The sequence below is a fragment of the Salmo salar genome, chromosome ssa22 (genome assembly GCF_905237065.1).
Source record: "Salmo salar chromosome ssa22, Ssal_v3.1, whole genome shotgun sequence".
NCBI classification, from domain to species: Eukaryota; Metazoa; Chordata; class Actinopteri; order Salmoniformes; family Salmonidae; genus Salmo; species Salmo salar.
In genome coordinates, this window is record NC_059463.1 from 25,567,803 (window position 1) to 25,590,383 (window position 22,581).

The following is a 22,581-nucleotide window of genomic DNA, read 5'->3' on the forward strand; positions in this document are numbered from 1 at the left end:
CTGCTGCCCAGCTCCATACCCTGTGCTGCTGCCCAGCTCCATACCCTGTGCTGCTGCCCAGCTCCATACCCTGTGCTGCGGCCCAGCTCCATACCCTGTGCTGCGGCCCAGCCCCATACCCTGTTCTGCTGCCCAGCTCCATACCCTGTGATGCTGCCCAGTTCCATACCCTGTGATACTGCCCAGCTCCATACCCTGTGCTGCTGCCCAGCTCCATACCCTGTGCTGCTGCCCAGCTCCATACCCTGTGCTGCTGCCCAGCTCCATACCATGTGCTGCTGCCCAGCCTCATACCCTGTGCTTCTGCCCAGCTCCATACCCTGTGCTGCTGCCACAAGAGTTATGCAACTACGGACAAAATGTACAAGCCCCATCTCCTCCAGACCCCCTCTTTCACCTCCCTCCATCATCCCTATACCTCCATCCCCTTTATACCTTCCTCCTTCCCCCTATACCTCCATCCCCTTTATACCTCCCTCCATTCCCTATAACTACCTCCATCCCCTGATACCTCCCTCCATCTCCCTCCATCATCCCTATACCTCCATCCCCTTTATACCTCCCTCCATTCCCTATAACTACCTCCATCCCCTGATACCTCCCTCCATCATCCCTATACCTCCATCCCCTTTATACCTCCCTCCATTCCCTATAACTACCTCCATCCCCTGATAACTCCCTCCATCTCCCTATACCTCCCTCCATCTCCCTATACCTCCCTCCATCCCTCTATACCTCCCTCCATCTCCCTATACCTCCCTCCATCTCCCTGATACCTCCCTCATCCCTCTATACCTCCCTCCATCCCTCTATACCTCCCTCCATCTCCCTATACCTCCCTCCATACCCCTATACCTCCCTCCATCTCCCTATACCTCCCTCCAACTCCCTATACCTCCCTCCATCCCTCTATACCTTCCCTATAACGCCCTCCTTCCATCCCTTATACCTCCCTCCTTCAATCCCCTATACCTCCATACCCCTATACCTCCCTCCATCTCCCTATATCCCCCTCCATCCCTCCTAACCTCCCTCCATACCCCTATACCTCCCTCCTTCCCCCTATACCTCCCTCCATCCCTCTATACCTCCCTCCATCTCCCTATACCTCCCTCCATCCCTCTATACCTCCCTCCATCTCCCTATATCTCCCTATACCTCCCTCCATCCCTCCTAACCTCCCTCCATCTCCCTATACCTCCCTCCATCCCTCTATACCTCCCTCCATCTCCCTATACCTCCCTCCATCCCTCTATACCTCCCTCCTTCCCCCCTATACCTCCCTCCATCTCCCTATACCTCCCTCCATCCCTCCTAACCTCCCTCCATCCCTCTATACCTCCCTCCATCTCCCTATACCTCCCTCCATCCCTCTATACCTCCCTCCATCTCCCTATACCTCCCTCCATCCCTCCCTCCTTCCCCCTATACCTCCCTCCATCCCTCTATACCTCCCTCCTTCCCCCTATACCTCCCTCCATCTCCCTATACCTCCCTCCTTCCCCTATACCTCCCTCCTTCCCCTATACCTCCCTCCATCTCCCTATACCTCCCTCCATCCCTCTATACCTCCCTCCATCTCCCTATACCTCCCTCCATCCCTCTATACCTCCCTCCATCTCCCTATACCTCCCTCCATCCCTCTATACCTCCCTCCTTCCCCCTATACCTCCCTCCATCCCTCTATACCTCCCTCCTTCCCCCGATACCTCCCTCCATCTCCCTATACCTCCCTCCATACCCCTATACCTCCCTCCATCCCTCTATACCTCCCTCCATCTCCCTATACCTCCCTCCATACCCCTATACCTCCCTCCATCCCTCTATACCTCCCTCCATCCCTCTATACCTCCCTCCATTAATCCCCTATACCTCCCTCCTTCCCCTATACCTCCCTCCTTCCATCCCCCTGCACCTCCCTCCATCCCCTATAACTCCCTCCTTCCATTCCTCTATACCTCCCTCCCTCTATTCCTCTATACCTCCCTCCCTCTATTCCCTTATACCTCCCTCCCTCCATACCCCTATACCTCCCACCATCTCCCTATACCTCCCTCCATCCCTCTATACCTCCCTCCATTAATCCCCTATACCTCCCTCCTTCTCCCTATACCTTCCTCCTTCCATCCCCCTGCACCTCCCTCCATCCCCTATAACTCCCTCCTTCCATTCCTCTATACCTCCCTCCCTCTATTCTTCTATACCTCCCTCCCTCTATTCCCCTATACCTCTCTCCCTCTATTCCCCTATACCTCCCTCCCTCCATACCCCTATACGTCCCACCATTCCCTATACCGCCCTCCTTACATCCCTTATACCTCCCTCCTTCAATCCCCTATACCTCCATACCCCTATACCTCCCTCCTTCAATCCCATATACCTCCATCCCTCCATCCTCTATTCCTCCTTCCTTCCATTCCCCTATACCTCCTTCCTTCCATTCCCCTATATTTTCTCCTTCCATCCCATATACCTCCCACTATACCTCCATCCCCCTATACCTCCCTCCTTCCATTCCCCTATACCTCCCTCCATCCCCCTATACCTCCCTCCATCCCCTATACTGCCCTCCTTCCATTACCTTATACCTCTCTCTCTCCATCCCCCTATACCTCTCTCCATCCGTCCTATAACTCCCTCCATCCCCTATACCTCCCTCATTCCCCATACCTCCCTCATCCCCCCTCTACCTCCCTCCTTCCATTCCCCTATACCTCCCTCCATCCCCCTATACCTCCCTCCATCCCCTATACTGCCCTCCTTCCATTACCTTATACCTCTCTCTCTCCATCCCCCTATACCTCTCTCCATCCGCCCTATAACTCCCTCCATCCCCCCTATACCTCCCTCATTCCCCATACCTCCCTCATCCCCCTCTACCTCCCTCCTTCCATTCCCCTATACCTCCCTCCACCCCATACCTCCCTCATCCCCCGATACCTCCCTCCTTCCAACCCTCCTCCCGCTCCAGTTAAATGTTGCCCGTAGGTATAGCGTTCCCTCCCCCAATCCCAACCTTAATCATTAGAGACAATGTAAAACTGACCTAAGATCAGCATCTGCAAGCAACTTCATCCAACTCGACCTTCCTCCCTCCCTCTCATCCTCCTTTCCTCCCTTCATCCTTCCCTCCCTCCTTTCCTAACTCCTTTCCTCCCCACTCCCATCCTCCTTTCCTCCCATCCTCCCGCTGTTACGTCTGGTTTTCTTTGTTGATGCAGATGGCTTGTGTGTGTGACTGGGGCTCGTACTGCGTGTGCATGTTTGTGTGTGAGTGTGTGCATACATTTGGAAGTCGTACAGTTGTATCATCAGCACCCTACAGGAACACTGTGACTAACTTTATAGACCCCCTCACTCTGCTACAACCACATCAATATGGCCTGTACACTGATTATGAAATAGGAAATAGTGGCTCTTGCTGCTACTAGATGACTATGGTTTGTGTGTGCGCGGTGATGTCATGATGTAAAGGACATGTGTAGATGAAAACAGAAGCGTGATTGCATTCTGCAGCCCAGATGCTCTGTCTCGCAGTGATGACATCATGGTTGTAGCATGTGTCTGGCGCTGGGCCTCTGACAAGCTGTCTGAGAACAATGTGCAGAGAGAGCTGTTAGAGTGTGTGTGTGTGCTGTTGTGTGTGCTGTGCAACATGTGTTTGGTAGTTGGGTCGTGTGTTTCTGTTTCTCTAGCACATTGATTCAATAAAGCGGCCTCATAGTTGATACACGTCATTGACACTGTCAGTGGCTTAAGCCGACATCACAGTCCTATACAGACTGGCAGTAAGAAGCTCTGAATAAGTGAGTGTTGGTTACACTATTCTAACTCATGATACATCCTCCTTTGGGCTCTCCTGTTTTTCTGGGAGTCTTAAAATAAGCTCTGTTAGTCATTTGTCAGTTCTGAGTAAGAGAAGGATGCTAGAGAGAGATGGAGGAGGGGTGTGTGTTTGGGGGTTGGTAACTGGGTGAAAGGCTGTCTGACTCTTGACTGATCTTTACTTGGAGGGCCTTCTGTTTCCATCCAAACCTCAGTTCTTCTCCTGCTCCTACAGGTGGTCGTCACTAGTAATCACAGCCACAAAGTATTAAACCCTGCCTATTTCTACAGTTTCTCTTCTTAAAATCTTATTTTAACCTTAACCCTAACCTTAACCACACTGCTAACCATATGACTAACTCTAATACATTTTTTTTTTTAAAAGCAACAATTTTTTCATGAATATTTACGATATAGACAATTTTGACTTTGTGGCTGTGGTAACTAGTGACAACCCTGTCACACTGATCACCATCACCACCACTCTCACTGTTAGTCAGAGTCCAGTGCTCTGTCAAACCCCTCAGTCACACTCTCTCACTCACTTTCTCTGGCACCACAATGAAACACAGAGAGTTAAGGACCCACTGGGATTCATGACTCATTTGTACAACTTCTGCCAACTCCATACAGTCAATAGCAATATTTAGTGAACTATTTTGTTTTTAGCTTTGTAAGGCGTACAATCACGCAAAGACAACACTGCCGTGGAAAGGCTGAGTAGGCAGCTTGGTGAGATACGTATGATGCTGGGATCATTAAAGGGGATGTGAACTGGGTTAGCGTGTTGCCGGTGTGAAATGTAACAGGATCGTGACACAATGCCTTTAATTACACACCAGTCTGTGATGAATCTCTCCTCTTCCTCATCCTCCTCTTTCTCCTGGAGGCCTCGGACCTGAAGGTGACACACACGCACACACACACAAAGGGCCTGGAAAGAGTACATCATCTCTGTTGCACGATACCATTTGTCACCGACAGTGAACCCCAACTTAACCTCTGACCCATTCTTTCCCCTTCCCACTCTCCTCTGTGTTAAATTTCATGTTTCCCCTTCCCACTCTCCTCTGTGTTAAATTTCATGTTTCCCCTTCCCACTCTCCTCTGTGTTAAATTTCATGTTTCCCCTTCCCACTCTCCTCTGTGTTAAATTTCATGTTTCCCCTTCCCACTCTCCTCTGTGTTAAATTTCATGTTTCCCCTTCCCACTCTCCTCTGTGTTAACTTTCATGTTTCCCCTTCCCACTCTCCTCTGTGTTAAATTTCATGTTTCCCCTTCCCACTCTCCTCTGTGTTAACGTTCATGTTTCCCCTTCCCACTCTCCTCTGTGTTAAATGTTATGTTTCCCCTTCCCACTCTCCTCTGTGTTAACTTTCATGTTTCCCCTTCCCACTCTCCTCTGTGTTAACTTTCATGTTTCCCCTTCCCACTCTCCTCTGTGTTAAATTTAATGTTTCCCCTTCCCACTCTCCTCTGTGTTAAATGTTATGTTTCCCCTTCCCACTCTCCTCTGTGTTAAATTTTATGTTTCCCCTTCCCACTCTCCTCTGTGTTAACTTTCATGTTTCCCCTTCCCACTCTCCTCTGTGTTAACTTTCATGTTTCCCCTTCCCACTCTCCTCTGTGTTAAATTTAATGTTTCCCCTTCCCACTCTCCTCTGTGTTAAATGTTATGTTTCCCCTTCCCACTCTCCTCTGTGTCAACTTTCATGTTTCCCCTTCCCACTCTCCTCTGTGTTAACTTTCATGTTTCCCCTTCCCACTCTCCTCTGTGTTAACTTTCATGTTTCCCCTTCCCACTCTCCTCTGTGTTAACTTTCATGTTTCCCCTTCCCACTCTCCTCTGTGTTAAATTTCATGTTTCCCCTTCCCACTCCCTACTGTGTTAACTTTCATGTTTCCCCTTCCCACTCTCCTCTGTGTTAACTTTCATGTTTCCCCTTCCCACTCTCCTCTGTGTCAACTTTCATGTTTCCCCTTCCCACTCCCTACTGTGTTAACTTTCATGTTTCCCCTTCCCACTCTCCTCTGTGTTAACTTTCATGTTTCCCCTTCCCACTCTCCTCTGTGTTAACTTTCATGTTTCCCCTTCCCACTCTCCTCTGTGTTAACTTTCATGGTTTCCCTTTCCTTCTCTCCTCTCCCCCACTTCCTTAATTCCCTGTGTTTACCCCAATCTCCTAGTTAAGTAGAGCTTTTATCCTAAATCACTGTTCATCCTACCTCCCTCAGCCTTCATTTCCCACTCACAACACTCTACTTAGGGAAATAGGCTGCACTTCCTTCAGAATTCCACCCTTTAGGAATACCACACTTTGCTATTCCGAGATTAGATTCCCCATCCCTATGGATTGTGATTGAAATGAGCTGAATCAGACATTGGACTATGGGGTCACATTGTTTTTGGTGGGTTACCGTCCAGCCCCCAAGTCCCATTGGTGATGAAAGAGGTGAATGAGGTGACAGTGGAAGGACAAGGTAAAGCCCTACATTGTTATTAGCTGTGATCCCTGGTCAAGGTGCTAGGTATCACTCAGGTGTTCCTGTTCTAAATGTAGGAAGGAAGCACAATGGTCCAGGACCCTCACAGCTCTGATCTAGTTCAGATGGCCTGGTCTGAGCAGCTAAGCTGGCACAAACAGCACTCTGTTCACTGTCTACTGCTCAGACTGCTGAGTCACTGACAAAGGGAGGGAGGGAGGGCGAGGGGAAGGAGAGGAGAAGGGAGGAAAGAGAGAGGTAGGAGAGGAAGAGGGGAGGAGGGAGGTTGGAAAGATAGAGGGGTGCAGTGATCAGCAGTAATCATAGCCTTTCGCTAGAGGCCAGTGTCTTGGGAGGAGGCTGACGGAAGGAGAGGTGAAGGGGAGGTAGGGAGGTAGTGGGAGGAGAGCGATTTAGAGAGAGGGGGAGGAGATGAGAAGAGAGGTTGGCTGTCTGTAGGGTAATGGGAGGTGAGCGGATGGAGGAATTTAGGGAGAGAGGTGGGGGGGGTGAGCTGTCAGCAGACTGTGAGTCACACTCTCTCAAGCCAGACATACCACACTCCCATCGCTACAGGCAACAGGCTGGGCCTACACTGGGCCTTTCACTCTCTCAGCTCTCTCTCTCTCTCAGCTGTCTCTCAGCTCTCTCTCTCTCTCTCAGCTCTCTCTTTCTCTCAGCTGTCTCTCAGCTCTCTCTCTCTCTCAGCTCTCTCTTTCTCTCAGCTCTCTCTCAGCTCTCTCTCTCTCTCTCTCTCAGCTGTCTCTCAGCTGTCTCTCAGCTCTCTCTCACTCAGCTGTCTCTCAGCTCTCTCTCACTCAGCTGTCTCTCAGCTCTCTCTCACTCTCAGCTGTCTCTCAGCTCTCTCTCACTCAGCTGTCTCTCAGCTCTCTCTCACTCTCAGCTGTCTCTCAGCTCTCTCTCTCTCAGCTGTCTCTCAGCTGTCTCTCAGCTCTCTCTCACTCTCAGCTGTCTCTCAGCTCTCTCTCAGCTGTCTCTCAGCTCTCTCTCTCAGCTGTCTCTCAGCTCTCTCTCACTCTCAGCTGTCTCTCAGCTCTCTCTCTCAGCTCTCTCTCAGCTGTCTCTCTCTCTCAGCTGTCTCTCAGTTCTCTCTCTCTCTCAGCTGTCTCTCAGCTCTCTCTCAGCTGTCTCTCAGCTCTCTCTCTCTCAGCCATCTCTCTCTCTCTCAGCTCTCTCTCTCTCAGCTCTCTCTCAGCTCTCTCTCTCTCTCAGCTGTCTCTCTCTCTCTCAGCTGTCTCTCAGCTCTCTCTCTCTCAGCTGTCTCTCTCTCTCAGCTGTCTCTCAGCTCTCTCTCTCAGCTCACTCTCAGCTGTCTCTCTCTCTCAGCTGTCTCTCAGCTGTCTCTCTCTCAGCTCTCTCTCAGCTCTCTCTCTCAGCTCACTCTCAGCTGTCTCTCTCTCAGCTGTCTCTCAGCTCTCTCTCAGCTCTCGCTCTCAGCTGTCTCTCAGTTCTCTATCTCAACTCTCTTTGTCTGTCATTCTCTCGCTCACACCAATTTTCTCTCTTGCACACATTCTTGCACTTTCAGGCCTAGGCTGGTCCTACACTTTCAGGCCTAGGCTGGTCCTACACTTTCAGGCCTAGGCTGGTCCTACACTTTCAGGCCTAGGCTGGTCCAACCCTTTTGCACAGTAAAATATCTCCTCTCCTCACTCTCACCCCCCTTCTCCCTCTCTCTGTTCTTCCTCCCCCTCTCCTTTCCTTCAGTCTGTGGTGTGCCAGTCTCATCATGTTAAGCCCACAGTCATTTAGCTGTTTATTTGTTCTTATTTTTAACTATGAACTGCTGAATCATTGTGTTTCTATGTGGCACGCCCTTACATCACTCCTGAACCAAAATAGACAAGAGCCAAAGCTAAGGGGTGTATATCCGTAGAGCAGATCTCTCTCACCCTCCCTCACACACACTCTCCTCTGCATCTCTATCTCATGAACACACACCCCACTCTCTCTCTGTCTCTCTCTCTGTGCACACACACACACACACACACACACACACACACACACACACACACACACACCCTCCAAACCGACTGACACACACATGCAAAGGGAGAAGGGTGAATGAACTCTCATACCACTCTAAATAATATCAAGACATTTCACTCTCTCTGTTCAGTTTGATGTTACTCCTCTCTCCATTTCCAGCAATATATATTTTTTTAAATCCAATGGAATTCAGTAAACAAACAATATTGTGCTCCTGCTGATGTTGTCTTTACCAACCAAAGGAATGCTCTGTTAACCAGACATGTACCACATAGAGAATGACTACAGTAGCAGAGAGATGTGGGGTAAAGGCCTGGCATCGCTCTGTGTGGTTTCACTAAAACTGACTATGATTAGGGTTGGTGGCTGCAATTGTGGCTCTGTAATTGTGCGTGTGCGTTCTCTCTCTTCTCTCGACAAAACCAAACCCTTATACTGTATTGTACTGTAATTGTGGAAATATGAGTGGTTAAAGTGAGAGACCGGGGGAAACAGAGAGGGTGAGACAAACAGAGAGGGAAAGGTGTAAGAAAGGAGACAATGCAGCCGAGCAGGTATTGACTTTTGACATTCTTCATAAGAGAAAGATATGTTTTCCTGTGACTGCTGACCCCCCCCCCCCACTGCCAGACATCTGGAGTGAGGTTAGAAAATGCTGAATCATACTTGATTGGTGGTGTGAACCCGGCCAGGCCAATCACAACCGTCCTAGCATGGTTATCTGTCTCTGAACGATTATCTAATGTTGTTTCACTGCATCTCAGCCCCCGGTATGTGTGTGTGTGTGTGAGTGTTTCTCTCAGGACATCCTGTAGTGGTATTCTACCCTGTGATGTTACACCTCTCTCCATCTGTGTGTTCAGGTCTAGAAAATATTTAGGGCCTCGATAGGATGGTATTAAATATTATCATAATATATAAAAACCAGGGTTCCATTTTAGCCCTCCCTCTTTTTTAGGGCCTCTGTTTGGTTTGGCAGAGGAGGTCTGCTTTTCACCACGTTGTTCTTTCTCTCAGTGTAATTAGTATTTGGTGGTGCTCAGAGTAAAATATGTTGGCCAGCCAAGATCAACCCTGGTCTGACTTAGAGGAGGAACAGTACAGGGTTTGTAGGCTGTAAACACCCTGGGCCTGGGCTGAGGCTGTCTGTGTGTCTGTGTGTCTGTGTGTGTCTGTGTGTGTCTGTGTGTGTCTGTGTGTGTGTGTGTGTGTGTGTGTGTGTGTGTGTGTGTGTGTGTGTGTGTGTGTGTGTGTGTGTGTGTGTGTGTGTGTGTGTGTGTGTGTGTGTGTGTGTGTAATATATATAAGTTGGTGGGAGAAACTTGTCTTGGACAACACATCATTTCAGATAATCCCCTTAAGAAATAGGCCTAAACTTGGGCCAACTATATATATATGCGTAAATGTGTGTAGCCTACATTTCATACTGTGAAGAGAGAGAACCAGGCCATTTCAGCCTCTCTGTCCACATAAATCAAAGACTTAAAACTAGCAACCAGATATGCATCATAGTCACGAGTTACATATTAATGTATGGTGCACCTAGCAATGTGCAGCTGGCGTTAGTAGACCATGAAGCACCAATTGTCCTTGGTAAATTATTTTAATAGATTCTTGAGTTTGTCAAACTGGATTGAGTTGGCCCAAGTTTAGGCCTATTTCTTAAGGGGATTATCTGAAATGATGTGTTGTCCAAGACAAGTTTCTCCCACCAACTTGTGTTTCAGCCCTGGCAGTGAGAGGGGAGGACAGGACAGGAGGAGAGAGGAGGGGAGAAGAAGAGAGGAGAAAAAGAGGCGAGGAGGAGCGTAGAGTGTCTGGAGGTTGTTGTGTAAGCGTCTAGATGAGCAGGGTCAGAAGACAGCACAGTACACATGGCCCTTCCCAGGAACCGTTGGGGCATGCTGTATCAATGACTACGTTTCCCATGTGTCCCACAGTTACAATGAAAGCAACTATTTAAATTTTTTTTCTTTTTTTTCTTTGTTCCTGTCCTCAGGTCAACCCCAGACTCGATCCCCCCCCATACATCCCACCCAGCCTTGCCTAACTCAGCCCACCAGCCAGCTACGCAACGGAGCCAAGCCCCACACACACACCCCGCACACACAAGGCCCGCACTGCACACACGCCACCAACACACATGCCCCGCACACACATGCCTCTCACCCCAATGGAGTGAGGAATGGAGGGCTCCATGATCGGCTGGCCCCCGGCTCCCTACCCAGGGCGACCTCTTCCTCCTCCTCGTCTTCCTCATCGGGGACGAAGAACCCTAAGAAGCTCCAGTCCAACCCCTCCATCACCTCTCAGAGCAGCAAGAGGAGCAAGAGCTCCTCCAAGAGCAACAGCTCCCAGATACCTACAGAGGCACAGGATGGTGAGGAGCTACCTACTTCTGTCCATCTCACTGTAGTACCCCACCTCTCCTCTCTCTTCCATCTCTCCCTCTTCTCAAAACACTATGCATTGTAATCAACTACCAGGTCAAATAAATATGAATAACTCTCCTTCTCTCCCTCAGACTGTTGTGTTCACTGTATCCTGGCCTGTCTGTTCTGTGAGTTCCTGACTCTGTGTAACATCGTGTTGGACTGTGCCACCTGTGGTTCGTGTGCGGGGGACGACTCGGCGTGTTTCTGCTGCTGCTGTGCCTCTGAGGAGTGTGGCGACTGTGAACTGCCGTGTGACATGGACTGTGGGATCATCGACGCGTGCTGCGAGTCTGCAGACTGCCTGGAGATCTGTATGGAGTGCTGCGGCCTCTGTTTCTCCTCCTGAGCCTTTCAAACTGCACAGGGCGATAAATATATATATATATATATATCTCTCACACACTGACACAGCTCAGGCTCAGTCAGGGATACTGTATATAATGACAAGATGGTCTTGTCTCCACCCTAACAATGGGAGTCATTGTCCCAAAGGCAGGCGGTCTGCTTATCGCTTCACCTCTTCCTCTCTGGCTCAGTAGAGAGGACAGTGAAGGGGCATGATCATTGGTCAATGTAAGGACATATCATTGACTTTGACCAAGGTAGAGGGCTGACATTGTTCAATGTTATGGACAATCCATTGGAATTGACCAATCAAAGGACAGGGACGACTCTTTGGCTTCTCCTGCTCACCTCTGTGTTGCTTGTCGGTTTACTAAGGAGGACTATGGATATCTCTCATTGTTATGCAGATGTTTTGCTTAGAGCCCGACCGATATGGGATTTTTGGGTCTGATAACGATAGGAGGGAGGCAAAGTCACTGATTTACTGATATATCAGCCAATATATTGTTTTTAGAGGTGGAATGAAAAACACTTTTTTTAGAGGTGGAATGAAAAATACTTTTTTTACACAAATTGTGCTCCAAAGGATTAACGGATACTCTAAATGATAATTTCTTAACAAAATATTAAAATAAACATTATTTAAGATATCCACAAAAAAAGTAACTGTATCCTCTATAAATACAACAGTAAAACTTGTTTAGTGTCCCTTCTTAGACAAATCTTTAAGTTGTACCCATCTATGGCAGTGGATAAGAAGTATGCAAAAGTGCTTGTGTTAAACCACCACAAGGTTGAATGAATTAAACTTAGTCTCAAAGTATATCTGAAACTGCACTGTTCACAAATAAGCATTGAAATGCAGTAACATGCCGTTCGTAATGTCACCACTAGGTGTCAGCGTTTGTCTTGAGTAGATTTACCACAGTGTCTACAACAGTCAAAGGTCATGTAAACAAACACTTTATGGCAACCTTGCAATGAGAGTAGAATATGACAAGCACAAGCTAGCTGTTCATTACAGAAACCATATCTACATCACTGTTATTTAATACAAAATATGTTGGCTGTAAATTTCAACTGCAAATGGCATGCGCTGATGACTAAAAACATTTATGCAGGCAAATGCTTGCCGCACTTGTTTTAGTCACACGTTCTCATTTAGCTAGCTAGCTAGAGTTATCTCATCATGAATGCAAGCACATGGCCTGCTTTTTGCAGATTGCATATTTCGGAAAACAAACTAAATAAGCCCACTAGCTAATAGAATAGGCCCAGACAGTAACAGTGTTCTTTTTGTATCAAGAATGATTGTTCACTTTGGCGCTAGTCCAGTGTTGCACATAAGTAGCATAGATTGCTAGCTAGCAAAGCTAACTACCTTGCTGGCTAGATAGCTGAGCTTACGTTAACTAAGTGAGAATGTGATGAGGACAGGGCTTGCTTGGTGAAGTGTACTTTTGATTATATACTTATTCAAATACGCTGGCTGTGGCAAGCTACTCACCGTCTAACCACCATGCCTATTCTCTCACGTTGTGACCTAGGCCTGAATGATGTTCAATGAGCAGCTCATAGAGCGCCCTCTTCAGGCAAACATTAACCATTAAAAAAATGATCACAAACGAGCAGACGTATTTGTTTATTCTATGTATATAATATCTGCGCTTTATCTGTGTAATAAAGACCGATACAAATCTTTCTGTTAAAGGCTAATATCGGTCAACTGATTTATCAGTTGGGCTCTAGTTTTTCTACTGTATGGTCGCTGTGCTCCAGCGATGGTTCTGGACGGCTTCTCTCTCTGGACTGTTCCTTTGGACCCTCAGTGAGCCATCTCTTATTACAGCAGAACACCCTGTGTCTCCAGAGGCTCAGCAGCACAATGACTGGCTCTCTCCATGCATGAGAATGACCTCAAAGGCAAATGAGAAAATGGCTCCATTTAACAGGATTTTTGTGTTTCTGTAGATAAGACTGCAGAGTAATGGGAAAATGGTCGCTCAGATCTGAGCAGCACTCTAGTTTGTCCTTGGCAAGGTTAAAGTCTTCCAGTTTTAGTGCTAACCATTTCTTTCTCAACGTGCACAGTCCATGTGGAGGGTCTGTCTACTGCGGTTGTCCTGTCAGAGTTGCTGGGACTGGGAGTAGAGGGCTCAGCAACAAACCAATGGAAATGGGTCAACAATGCTACAGACATTTTGTTCCATAGCCCAGCATTAGCACATCTAATTCAGCTAATCAAGATATTGATTTTTAGTTGATGATTTGAATCAGGTGGGTTAGTGCTGGGCTGAATGAAAGTCTGCACACCCTTTGACTCTCGAAGATCAGGAGTGAAGAACACTGGTCACTACAGTAGAGTCCAGTGTTTGTCCATGACCCGTAGGTGCGTTGTAGACAGACCTAGCAAAGGACACATCCTCCATCTTACTCAAACATGTGAAAGGAGAGCTCTTTCTCTTAGGGCTTTCCTCTTTCTGTGATTTTATTTTGAATCTTAACCATATTGTCTGGATATTTTGAATGATTTCCATGTTGTGCTGTAAACAGATTTCAGATCTAACAGATAGACTGGAAGAGATCATTCAAACTCTCAATGCCTTTACCTGATATCTGTCATTCTCTTGTACTGTACTGTATTTGAACGGAAGGCCTCCACTTTACTCCAGGCCTGGATTGTCTCTCCTCACTACAAAAATGATATTAATCCATCTTATTTTATGTTGATTTTTAAAAAAATATATTTGCATTTCTCTTCCAATATGAAAATTACATTTCTATGTTATCCGTTCCAACCTCGCTCCCTGTAAAGCAGTAGTTCTTCAAAATGTTATTTTATTCCCAGACTTAAAATATCTGGGGATATTATGCTAAGTAATTTAAATGGTACGTAGATTAGTTTTATGATAATAGAATAGGTCCTGCAAACTCAAACACTACAACACATACCCCTTTCTGCCCAGCAACTCATATGCAAATTGTACTAAATCATGTGTTTATATTGAACATCCTGTGGATCCTGATTGCTCTGATCTGGCACGGTGTGGATCCTGATTGCTCTGATCTGGCACGGTGTGGATCCTGATTGCTCTGATCTGGCACGGTGTGGATCCTGATTGCTCTGATCTGGCACGGTGTGGATCCTGATTGCTCTGATCTGGCACGGTGTGGATCCTCGCATGACTGTGTGAGTTCTCTCATACCAAAGAAAATAGTTTTGTAGCTTAGCCTGTGCCGAGTCTCCAACATCTGGATGTTCTGGTTTTCAGGGAAAATGGAAATAGAGCCTGTGATGCTATTCCACTTTTGGACGTTAACAAGGTGACTTTCCATCTTAACTCCTCCTCCACATTTACTGGATTGGTTGAACGGTGCAGAAGATAAACTTTTTTTCTTCTCGTCAAGACCAGTATGTAGGGGATCTAGTTTCAGACGTTTATTTTACTCCTGCTACGTCAGGTTTGTTGTAGATACATCTTTATCTATGGATCCTATATTCTGTAGATGGTTTTCAGCTTGGTTTTAGGGTATCATTTGGCTTATCAAACTAGCCTCTTGCTTTTATTGATTCCAAGGGCTTGCAGACTTGTTTTACTGGGTGCACCTGCTAATGAAAGATATGCCTTACTTGGAATACTAGCAATCTCTCATAAGAGGGCTATCTATCTGTACCTCTACACGGTGCCTGAGGTAAAATTGAATAGTTGCATTAAGATTTTATCCCTGATTATGAATTATGTAGAGAGAGAGGCGTTGTGATATTGTACATCCAATCAATGTTTGGTAAAGTCCTGGAAATATGCCTAGTCCTAACTATGTAGGGGTTTTTCATGGAAAAAAATGTAAATCAGAAGTGTGAATTTGAGAGATAGATGAAGCCATAATGATATTTGTTGTCTTGGATGCTGAATCTGTCGTAGGGTAAAGTGGACCAAGACGCAGCGGGGAAATGTGCACTCTTCTTTTATTAATCAGACAAAGAAGGTGAACCAAAACAAACACAACAAAAAAAACACAACGACTAATAACAGGCCAGTAAGGCAACAAAGCTATGCCCAGCACAATCTCCCACAAAACACTAAAACCAACACATACCTATATATAGGACCCTCAATCAGAGGCAACTAGAAAACACCTGCCTCCAATTGAGAGTCCCCAAATTAACTAAACATAGAAATACAAAGAACTAGACTAAACATAGAAATACATTAACATAGACCAGTGCCCAAAACCCGTAATAATAAATCAAACACACCACTAAACACACAACCACCCCGAACCACATAAAACAAATACCCCCTGCCACGTCCTGACCAAACTACAATAACAAATAACCCCTATTACTGGTCAGGACGTGACAGAATCAAACAGGAACACAAGTTGTGGTGTTTATACTCAAAATAGTACAGAGACAACTGAAAAATAAATCAACTTGATAATGTCCAGATGAACAATTACTTTCTGCATTCCCTAACAGTGCAAGGTACCTTTCCAGTGCAATCTCTCATTTTTTTATTTAAAAAAAAACAACATTTTATCAAATGTGCCTTCAAACATCTCATGGATATAAACTGTAATGTTAGCCTGCTCTGGTGAAAGCAGTCAATTCAAGCATTATGTCCAATACATGTGTGTAGTGTTTACCCAGTGCTGTGTGTAATAAAATGACTGTGTAAGAAGTGACCCGTGGTGCCTATTCCTTTTATCAGGTATGGATGCCCTCTATGTAGCTACTGTTATGTCCAAGAAGTGCTCATCCAAAGTAACAAAGACTACTTTTATCTGTTTTTCTCAGATTGACATTGTGAGGTGGTGCCTCCTGTACACAGAGCAGACGGCCAAGATGGACTCTTTGATGTTGTTGATATGCAGTGAAGGCTCTCAGTGCTTAAATGGCTCTGCTCTGAACAGACTGAAGTCTCCTTAAAACAGACACAGGAATAATGAAACCAATCAGGAATATACTGTATATGACAAAAGGTATTGAGTAATTTTAATAGGCAAGTAAATCTTCAGATTTGTACCAGTTTGTTGAGTATCTATAGCTGTACATGCACTACAATATTGGGTAGCACTTTGATGGTCCAGATACAGTATGTCCTCATATCGTATCCATTCTCCCTGTTTTCCCCATAACCATGTCTTAGCACAGTTCTGTACACCTCCTCCATTCCTTGTCTTGGTAGAGAAAACAGAGCAACAACTGGCCTCATGCAGAACAGAGCACTTTAATATGCTTTTTAAAGGTCTGCCAAAGTCGTTGAGCAGGAATGCCTGTTTGGGCCAATGCATCAATGTGTGTAGAAACACTGGGACTTTTTTCTGTTTGAGATCTCCCCCCTCGCTTTCTCTCTGTTTCTCCACTCGTTCTATCCCCCTCTCATACTTCTCTCCTACCTACTCTCTCCCCCTCTGTATACTATACCCACATAGATAATCACAGATGTGAATAGATGTTAAGAGTGGTGTGTGTGTACAGTGCACAGTTCCCCAGCCTGTCCGTCCCACAGTGTGTAGAGGTCAGAGATAACGGGGCCAGTGTGTAGAGGTCAGAGATAACAGGGCCAGTGTGTAGAGGTCAGAGATAACGGGGCCAGTGTGTAGAGAGGTCAGAGATAACGGGGCCAGTGTGTAGAGGTCAGAGATAACGGAGCCAGTGTGTAGAGGTCAGAGATAACGGGGCCAGTGTGTAGAGGTCAGAGATAACGGGGCCAGTGTGTAGAGGTCAGAGATAATGGGGCCAGTGTGTAGAGGTCAGAGATAACGGGGCCAGTGTGTAGAGGTCAGAGATAACGGGGCCAGTGTGTAGAGGTCAGAGATAACCGGGCCAGTGTGTAGAGAGGTCAGAGATAACGGGGCCAGTGTGTAGAGGTCAGAGATAACGGGGCCAGTGTGTAGAGGTCAGAGATAATGGGTCCAGTGTGTAGAGAGGTCAGAGATAACGGGGCCAGTGTGTAGAGGTCAGAGATAACGGGGCCAGTGTGTAGAGGTCAGAGATAACGGGTCCAGTGTGTTGTGTGTGTACAGTATACAGTATGTGTGTCTGAGAGGTCAGTTCCCCAGCCTGTTCATCCTACAGTGTGTAATGGTAAATTGTAATTATTTCGCTACTATGGCCTATATATTGCCTTACCTCCCTAATCTTACTACATTTGCACACACTGTATATAGATTTTTCTATTGCGTTATTGACTGTACGTTTGTTTATCCCATGTGTAACTCTGTGTTGTTTGTGTCACACTGCTTTGCTTTATCTTGGCCAGGTCGCAGTTGTAAATGAGAACTTGTTCTCAACTGGCCTACCTGTTTAAATAAAGGTGAAATAAAAATTAAATAAAAAAGAGGTCAGAGATAACGGGGCCAGTGTGTAAGTGTGCTGTGTGTGTACAGTGTGCAGTGTGTGTGGCTGAGAGGTCAGTTCCCCAGCCTGTCCATCCCACAGTATGTAGAGGTGGCCTCCGGCCACAGGCAGCACTGGAGGCCACCCCTACAGGTCACACAGAGAGACCCTTCAGAACTCGGCCTCAGACACTCAGTGAGGAGGAGGAGAGAGAGCGAGAGAGAGAGCGAGAACATCTCTGGACATCTGCAACTGTTTTGAAGGAAGCCTTTCTGGTGACGACCCCCATTTCCCTTTCCTAGTACACAGGCACGCACACGCACACACAAAGACACGCACATACACACACATTACATACACCCCCTCTAGAGATTTTCCATGCACACAGCAAGCGCAGGGGACAAGTGGCTATTGAATATTAACCATGAAATTACAAAGGCTGCATTCTAACAAAGGTGACAGGGTCACAGGCTGTGATGAAAATCAGAAATGAATACTCCTGACATGAAGAGTGACTCATTTTTTGGCTTCTGTAAATTCAGCTTTACCTTTTTCTCCAGGAGTCAGGGAGATGCAGAGCAAAGGATATACTCTGTGTTTTATTAATGTGCAGGTCAATGGAATGCAACAATGGCCAGAGAGCACTTCAAGCTAAGCCCTCTACATACAATACGGTTAAACACTGTAGTGACGCTGTGCTTTGAAAAACAACACATCATATAATCTTCAGCTTCGTGTGCATGTAGAGGGCTTAGCATGAAGTGCTCTCAGTACAGAGGCATTGTAATCCGGTTCACATCAGTCGTGGAATGGATTGATGTATTGAAATCTATGCTTTTCATCTGACAAAGCTCTTTTTAAGAGCATTTCTCTGACTGCTGTATATACTTAGAAAGTGGAGAGCATAGGAGCCAGCAGATTAGATTTATCCGTGTGTGTGCGAATCATACTGTATTCTTCACAGTGAAGAGTTGTCGAAAATTTAGAGGGAAGAGACGGCTTGAGTCAGCACCTTTTCTAAGTAGACCCTGTATCTTTTTCATTCCACTTCAAACACTGTCTAAAGCTGATGGTAGAATATTAAACTATTTATTTCCCTTTCTAGAAATGCCTTGACATTTTATCTATTAAAGTGCTTTTCTGTTTTTACATTTGTTTTCAGATGTTGCTGTTCTTTTCATATGGAACTAAATATTCTTTAGAACTATTGGCTCTCTATCTGAGGCACAGAGACTTTAAAATCCCCACTATGTGGAACTAATTGATTGTGGGCAGAAGACACACACACACACACGCGCGCGCGCACACGCACGCACGCACGCACACACACAGGCTGATTGTTGCGATGCAGGCAGATCTGTGGCTGGGTGAGTCAGTGAGTTGTGGGACTTGTGCCAGACTGTCTCCACAAAGATTTTTTTTTTGTAGCCACATGAGAGAAAGCGAGAGAGAGAGAGAGCCAGCGAGATGTTGCCTTGCTGCTCTCCCACTAAACCTTGTATCCAAACCACACCAGTATTATAGAACACACACATGCTCACGCACACAAACATGCACACGCACACAAACACTCTCACATGCACACAAACATTCACACATGCACACGCACACAAACACTCACACATGCACATGTACACAAACACTCACACATGCACACAAAGCAAGAAAGAAATGGAGAGCGCAAGAAAGAGAGTTATGTGCTTCAATGCATTCCAGATGGTACAGTATATGTTGGCGTATATATGTGGACTGAGCACAGATGGTTGTTGAAAGTTTGATGCAAACAACAGGAAACATGTCTGCTGTGGAACCATGTCTGCTGTGGAACCATGTCTGCTGTGGAACCATGTCCGCTGTGGAACCATGTCTGCTGTGGAACCATGTCTGCTGTGGAACAATGTCTGCTGTGGAACCATGTCTGCTGTGGAACCATGTCTGCTGTGGAACCATGTCTGCTGTGGAACAATGTCTGCTGTGGAACCATGTTTGCTGTGGAACCATGTTTGCTGTGGAACCATGTTTGCTCCAAATCAAATACATTTTATTGGTCACATACACGTGTTTAGCAGATGTTATTGCGGGTGTAGTGAAATGGTTGTGTTTCTAGCTCCGACAGTGCAGTAATATCTAACAAGTAATATCTAACAATTTCATAACATATACCCAATACACACAAATCTAACTAAAGGAATGTACTTAAGAATCTATAAATATATTGACGAGCAATGTCAGAGCGGCGTAGCCTAAGATACAGTAGATAGTATAGAATACAGTATATACATATGAGATGAGTAATGCAAGATGTGTAAACATTATTAAAGTGACTAAGATACAGTAGAATTGTATAGAATACAGTATATGCATATGAAATGAGTAATGCAAGATATGTAAACATTATTAAAGTGTTCTGTTAATTAAAGTGGCCAGATATTTCAAGTCTATGTATATAGGCAGCAGCCTCTATGTGCTAGTGATGGCTATTTAACAGTCTGATGGCCTTGAGATAGAAGCTGTTTTTCAGTCTCTCGGTCCCAGCTTTGAGGCACCTGTACTGACCTCGCCTTCTGGATGATAGCGGGGTGAACAAGCAGTGACTTGGGTAGTTGTTGTCCTTGATTATCTTTTTGGCCTTCCTGTGACATCGGGTGCTGTAGGTGTCCTGGAGGGCAGGTAGTTTGCCCCCGGTGATGCGTTGGGCAGACCGCACCACCCTCTGGAGAGCCCTGCGGTTGCGGGCGGTGCAGTTGCCGTACCAGGCGGTGATACAGCCCGACAGGATGCTCTCAGTTGTGCATCTGTAAAAGTTTGTGAGGGTTTTAGGTGATAAGCCACATTTCTTCAGCCTCGTGTGGTTGAAGAGGCGCTGTTGTGCCTTCTTCACCACACTGTCTGTGTGGGCGGACCATTTCAGTTTGTCAGTGATGTGTACGCCGAGGAACTTGAAGCTTTCCACTTTCTTCACTGCGGTCCCGTTGATGTCAATAGGGGGGTGCTCCCTCTGCTGTTTCCTGAAGTCCACCCTGACGGGGCCCCTGTGTTGAGGATCAGCGAAGTGGAGGTGTTGTTTCCTACCTTCACCACCTGGGGCGGCCCGTCAGGAAGTTCAGGACCCAGTTGCACAGGGCGGGATTCAGACCCAGGGCCTCGAGCTTGATGATGAGCTTGGAGAGTACTATGGTGTTGAATGCTGAGCTGTAGTCAATGAACAGCATTCTTACATAGGTATTCCTCTAATCCAGATGGGATAGGGCAGTGTGCAGTGCGCTGGCGATTGCATCATCTGTGGATCTATTGAGGCGGTAAGCAAACTGAAGTGGGTCTAGGGTGACAGGTAAGGTAGAGGTGATATGATCCTTGACTAGTCTCTCAAAGCACTTCATAATAACAGAAGTGAGTGCTACGGGGCTATAGTCATTGTGTTCAGTTACCTTAGCTTTCTTGGGGACAGGAACAATGGTGGCCATCCTAAAGCATGTGGGACAGTAAACTGGGATAGGGAGAGATTGAATATGTCTGTAAACACATCAGCTAGCTGGTCTGTGCATGCTCTAAGGACGCGGCTAGGGATGCCGTCTGGGCCGGCAGCCTTGTGAGGGTTAACACGCTTAAATATCTTACTCACATTGGCCACGGAGAAGGAGAGCCCACAGTCCTCGGTAGCAGGCCGAGTTGGTGGCACTGTGTTATCCTCAAAGCGGGTGAAGAAGGTGTTTAGCTTATCCGGAAGCAAGACGTTGGTAACCATGACATGGTAGATTTTCCTTTTGTAGTCTGAGATTGTCTGTAGACCCTGCTAAACACGTCTCGTGTCTGAGCCGTTGAATTGCGACTCTACTTTTCTGTATACTGATGTTTTGCTTGTTTGATTGCCTTGCGGAGGGAATAACTACACTGTTTATATTCGGACATATTCCCAGTCATCTTGCCATGGTTAAATGCGGTGGTTCGCACTTTCAGTTTCGCGCAAATGCTGCCATCTATCCACAGTTTCTGGTTAGGGTAAGTTTTAATAGTCACAGTGGGTACAACATCTCCAATACACTTCTTGATGAACTCAGTCACCGTGTCAGTAAATACGTGTTATTCTCTGAAGCTACCCGGAACATATCCCAGTCCGCATGATCAAAACAATCTTGAAGCGTGGATTCCGATTTGGTCAGACCAGCATTCGATAGTCCTTAGCACGGGTAATTCCTGTTTAAGTTTATGCTTATAGGAAGGGAGGAGCAGCCATGTCTGATGTGGAAACATGTCTGATGTGGAAACATGTCTGATGTGGAAACATGTCTACTGTGGAAACATGTCTACTCTAGAAACATGTCTACTGTAGAAACATGTCTGATGTGGAAACATGTCTACTGTGGAAACATGTCTACTCTAGAAACATGTCTACTGTAGAAACATGTCTGATGTGGAAACATGTCTGATGTGGAAACATGTCTACTGTAGAAACATGTCTACTGTGGAAACATGTCTACTGTAGAAACATGTCTACTGTAGAAACATGTCTGATGTGGAAACATGTCTGATGTGGAAACATGTCTACTGTGGAAACATGTCTACTGTAGAAACATGTCTGATGTGGAAACATGTCTACTGTGGAAACATGTCTGATGTGGAAACATGTCTACTGTGGAAACATGTCTACTGTGGAAACATGTCTACTGTAGAAACATGTCTGATGTGGAAACATGTCTACTGTGGAAACATGTCTGATGTGGAAATATGTCTGATGTGGAAACATGTCTACTGTGGAAACATGTCTACTGTGGAAACATGTCTACTGTGGAAACATGTCTACTGTAGAATCATGTTTGCTGTAAAACCATGTCTTTATTTCTGGGGGTTTTTACCACATTTTTATTTGTTTTGTCATTTTTGGGTTGGGAGGTTTACAGATACAATATCAGAGAAATTATCATATTGATCAAAAATTATTTTGTAATAGTAAAATTGGTATGTAAAGAAACAGAAAGAGGTGGGCCTACACCACCAACTCCCCATCCCATTCCCCCCAGCCCAACATGTCTCTGTCCAAACCCCGCATCCCCCCAGCCCTTCCACCCAGAAACCATGTTTTCCACCCTTTTCCACTCCGCCTAGCAACAAAGGTTGGTTGTCAGTATACCCCCCATATC

The 22,581-nt window shown here is 46.2% G+C and overlaps 1 protein-coding gene across 2 annotated transcripts in view; it reads left to right on the plus strand.

Moving 5' to 3' along the window:
- Positions 1–15,786, plus strand: part of mdfi (MyoD family inhibitor) — a 40,604-nt gene extending 24,818 nt beyond the window's left edge. For both annotated transcript variants that reach the window (XM_014166829.2, XM_014166830.2), the window contains exons 3-4: positions 10,320–10,700; positions 10,845–15,786. In XM_014166829.2, coding sequence (XP_014022304.1) covers positions 10,320–10,700; positions 10,845–11,101 — 638 coding nt within the window. In that variant the 3' untranslated portion in view covers positions 11,102–15,786. The remainder of the gene's footprint in view (positions 1–10,319; positions 10,701–10,844) is intronic.
- The last annotated feature ends 6,795 nt before the right edge of the window (positions 15,787–22,581 follow it).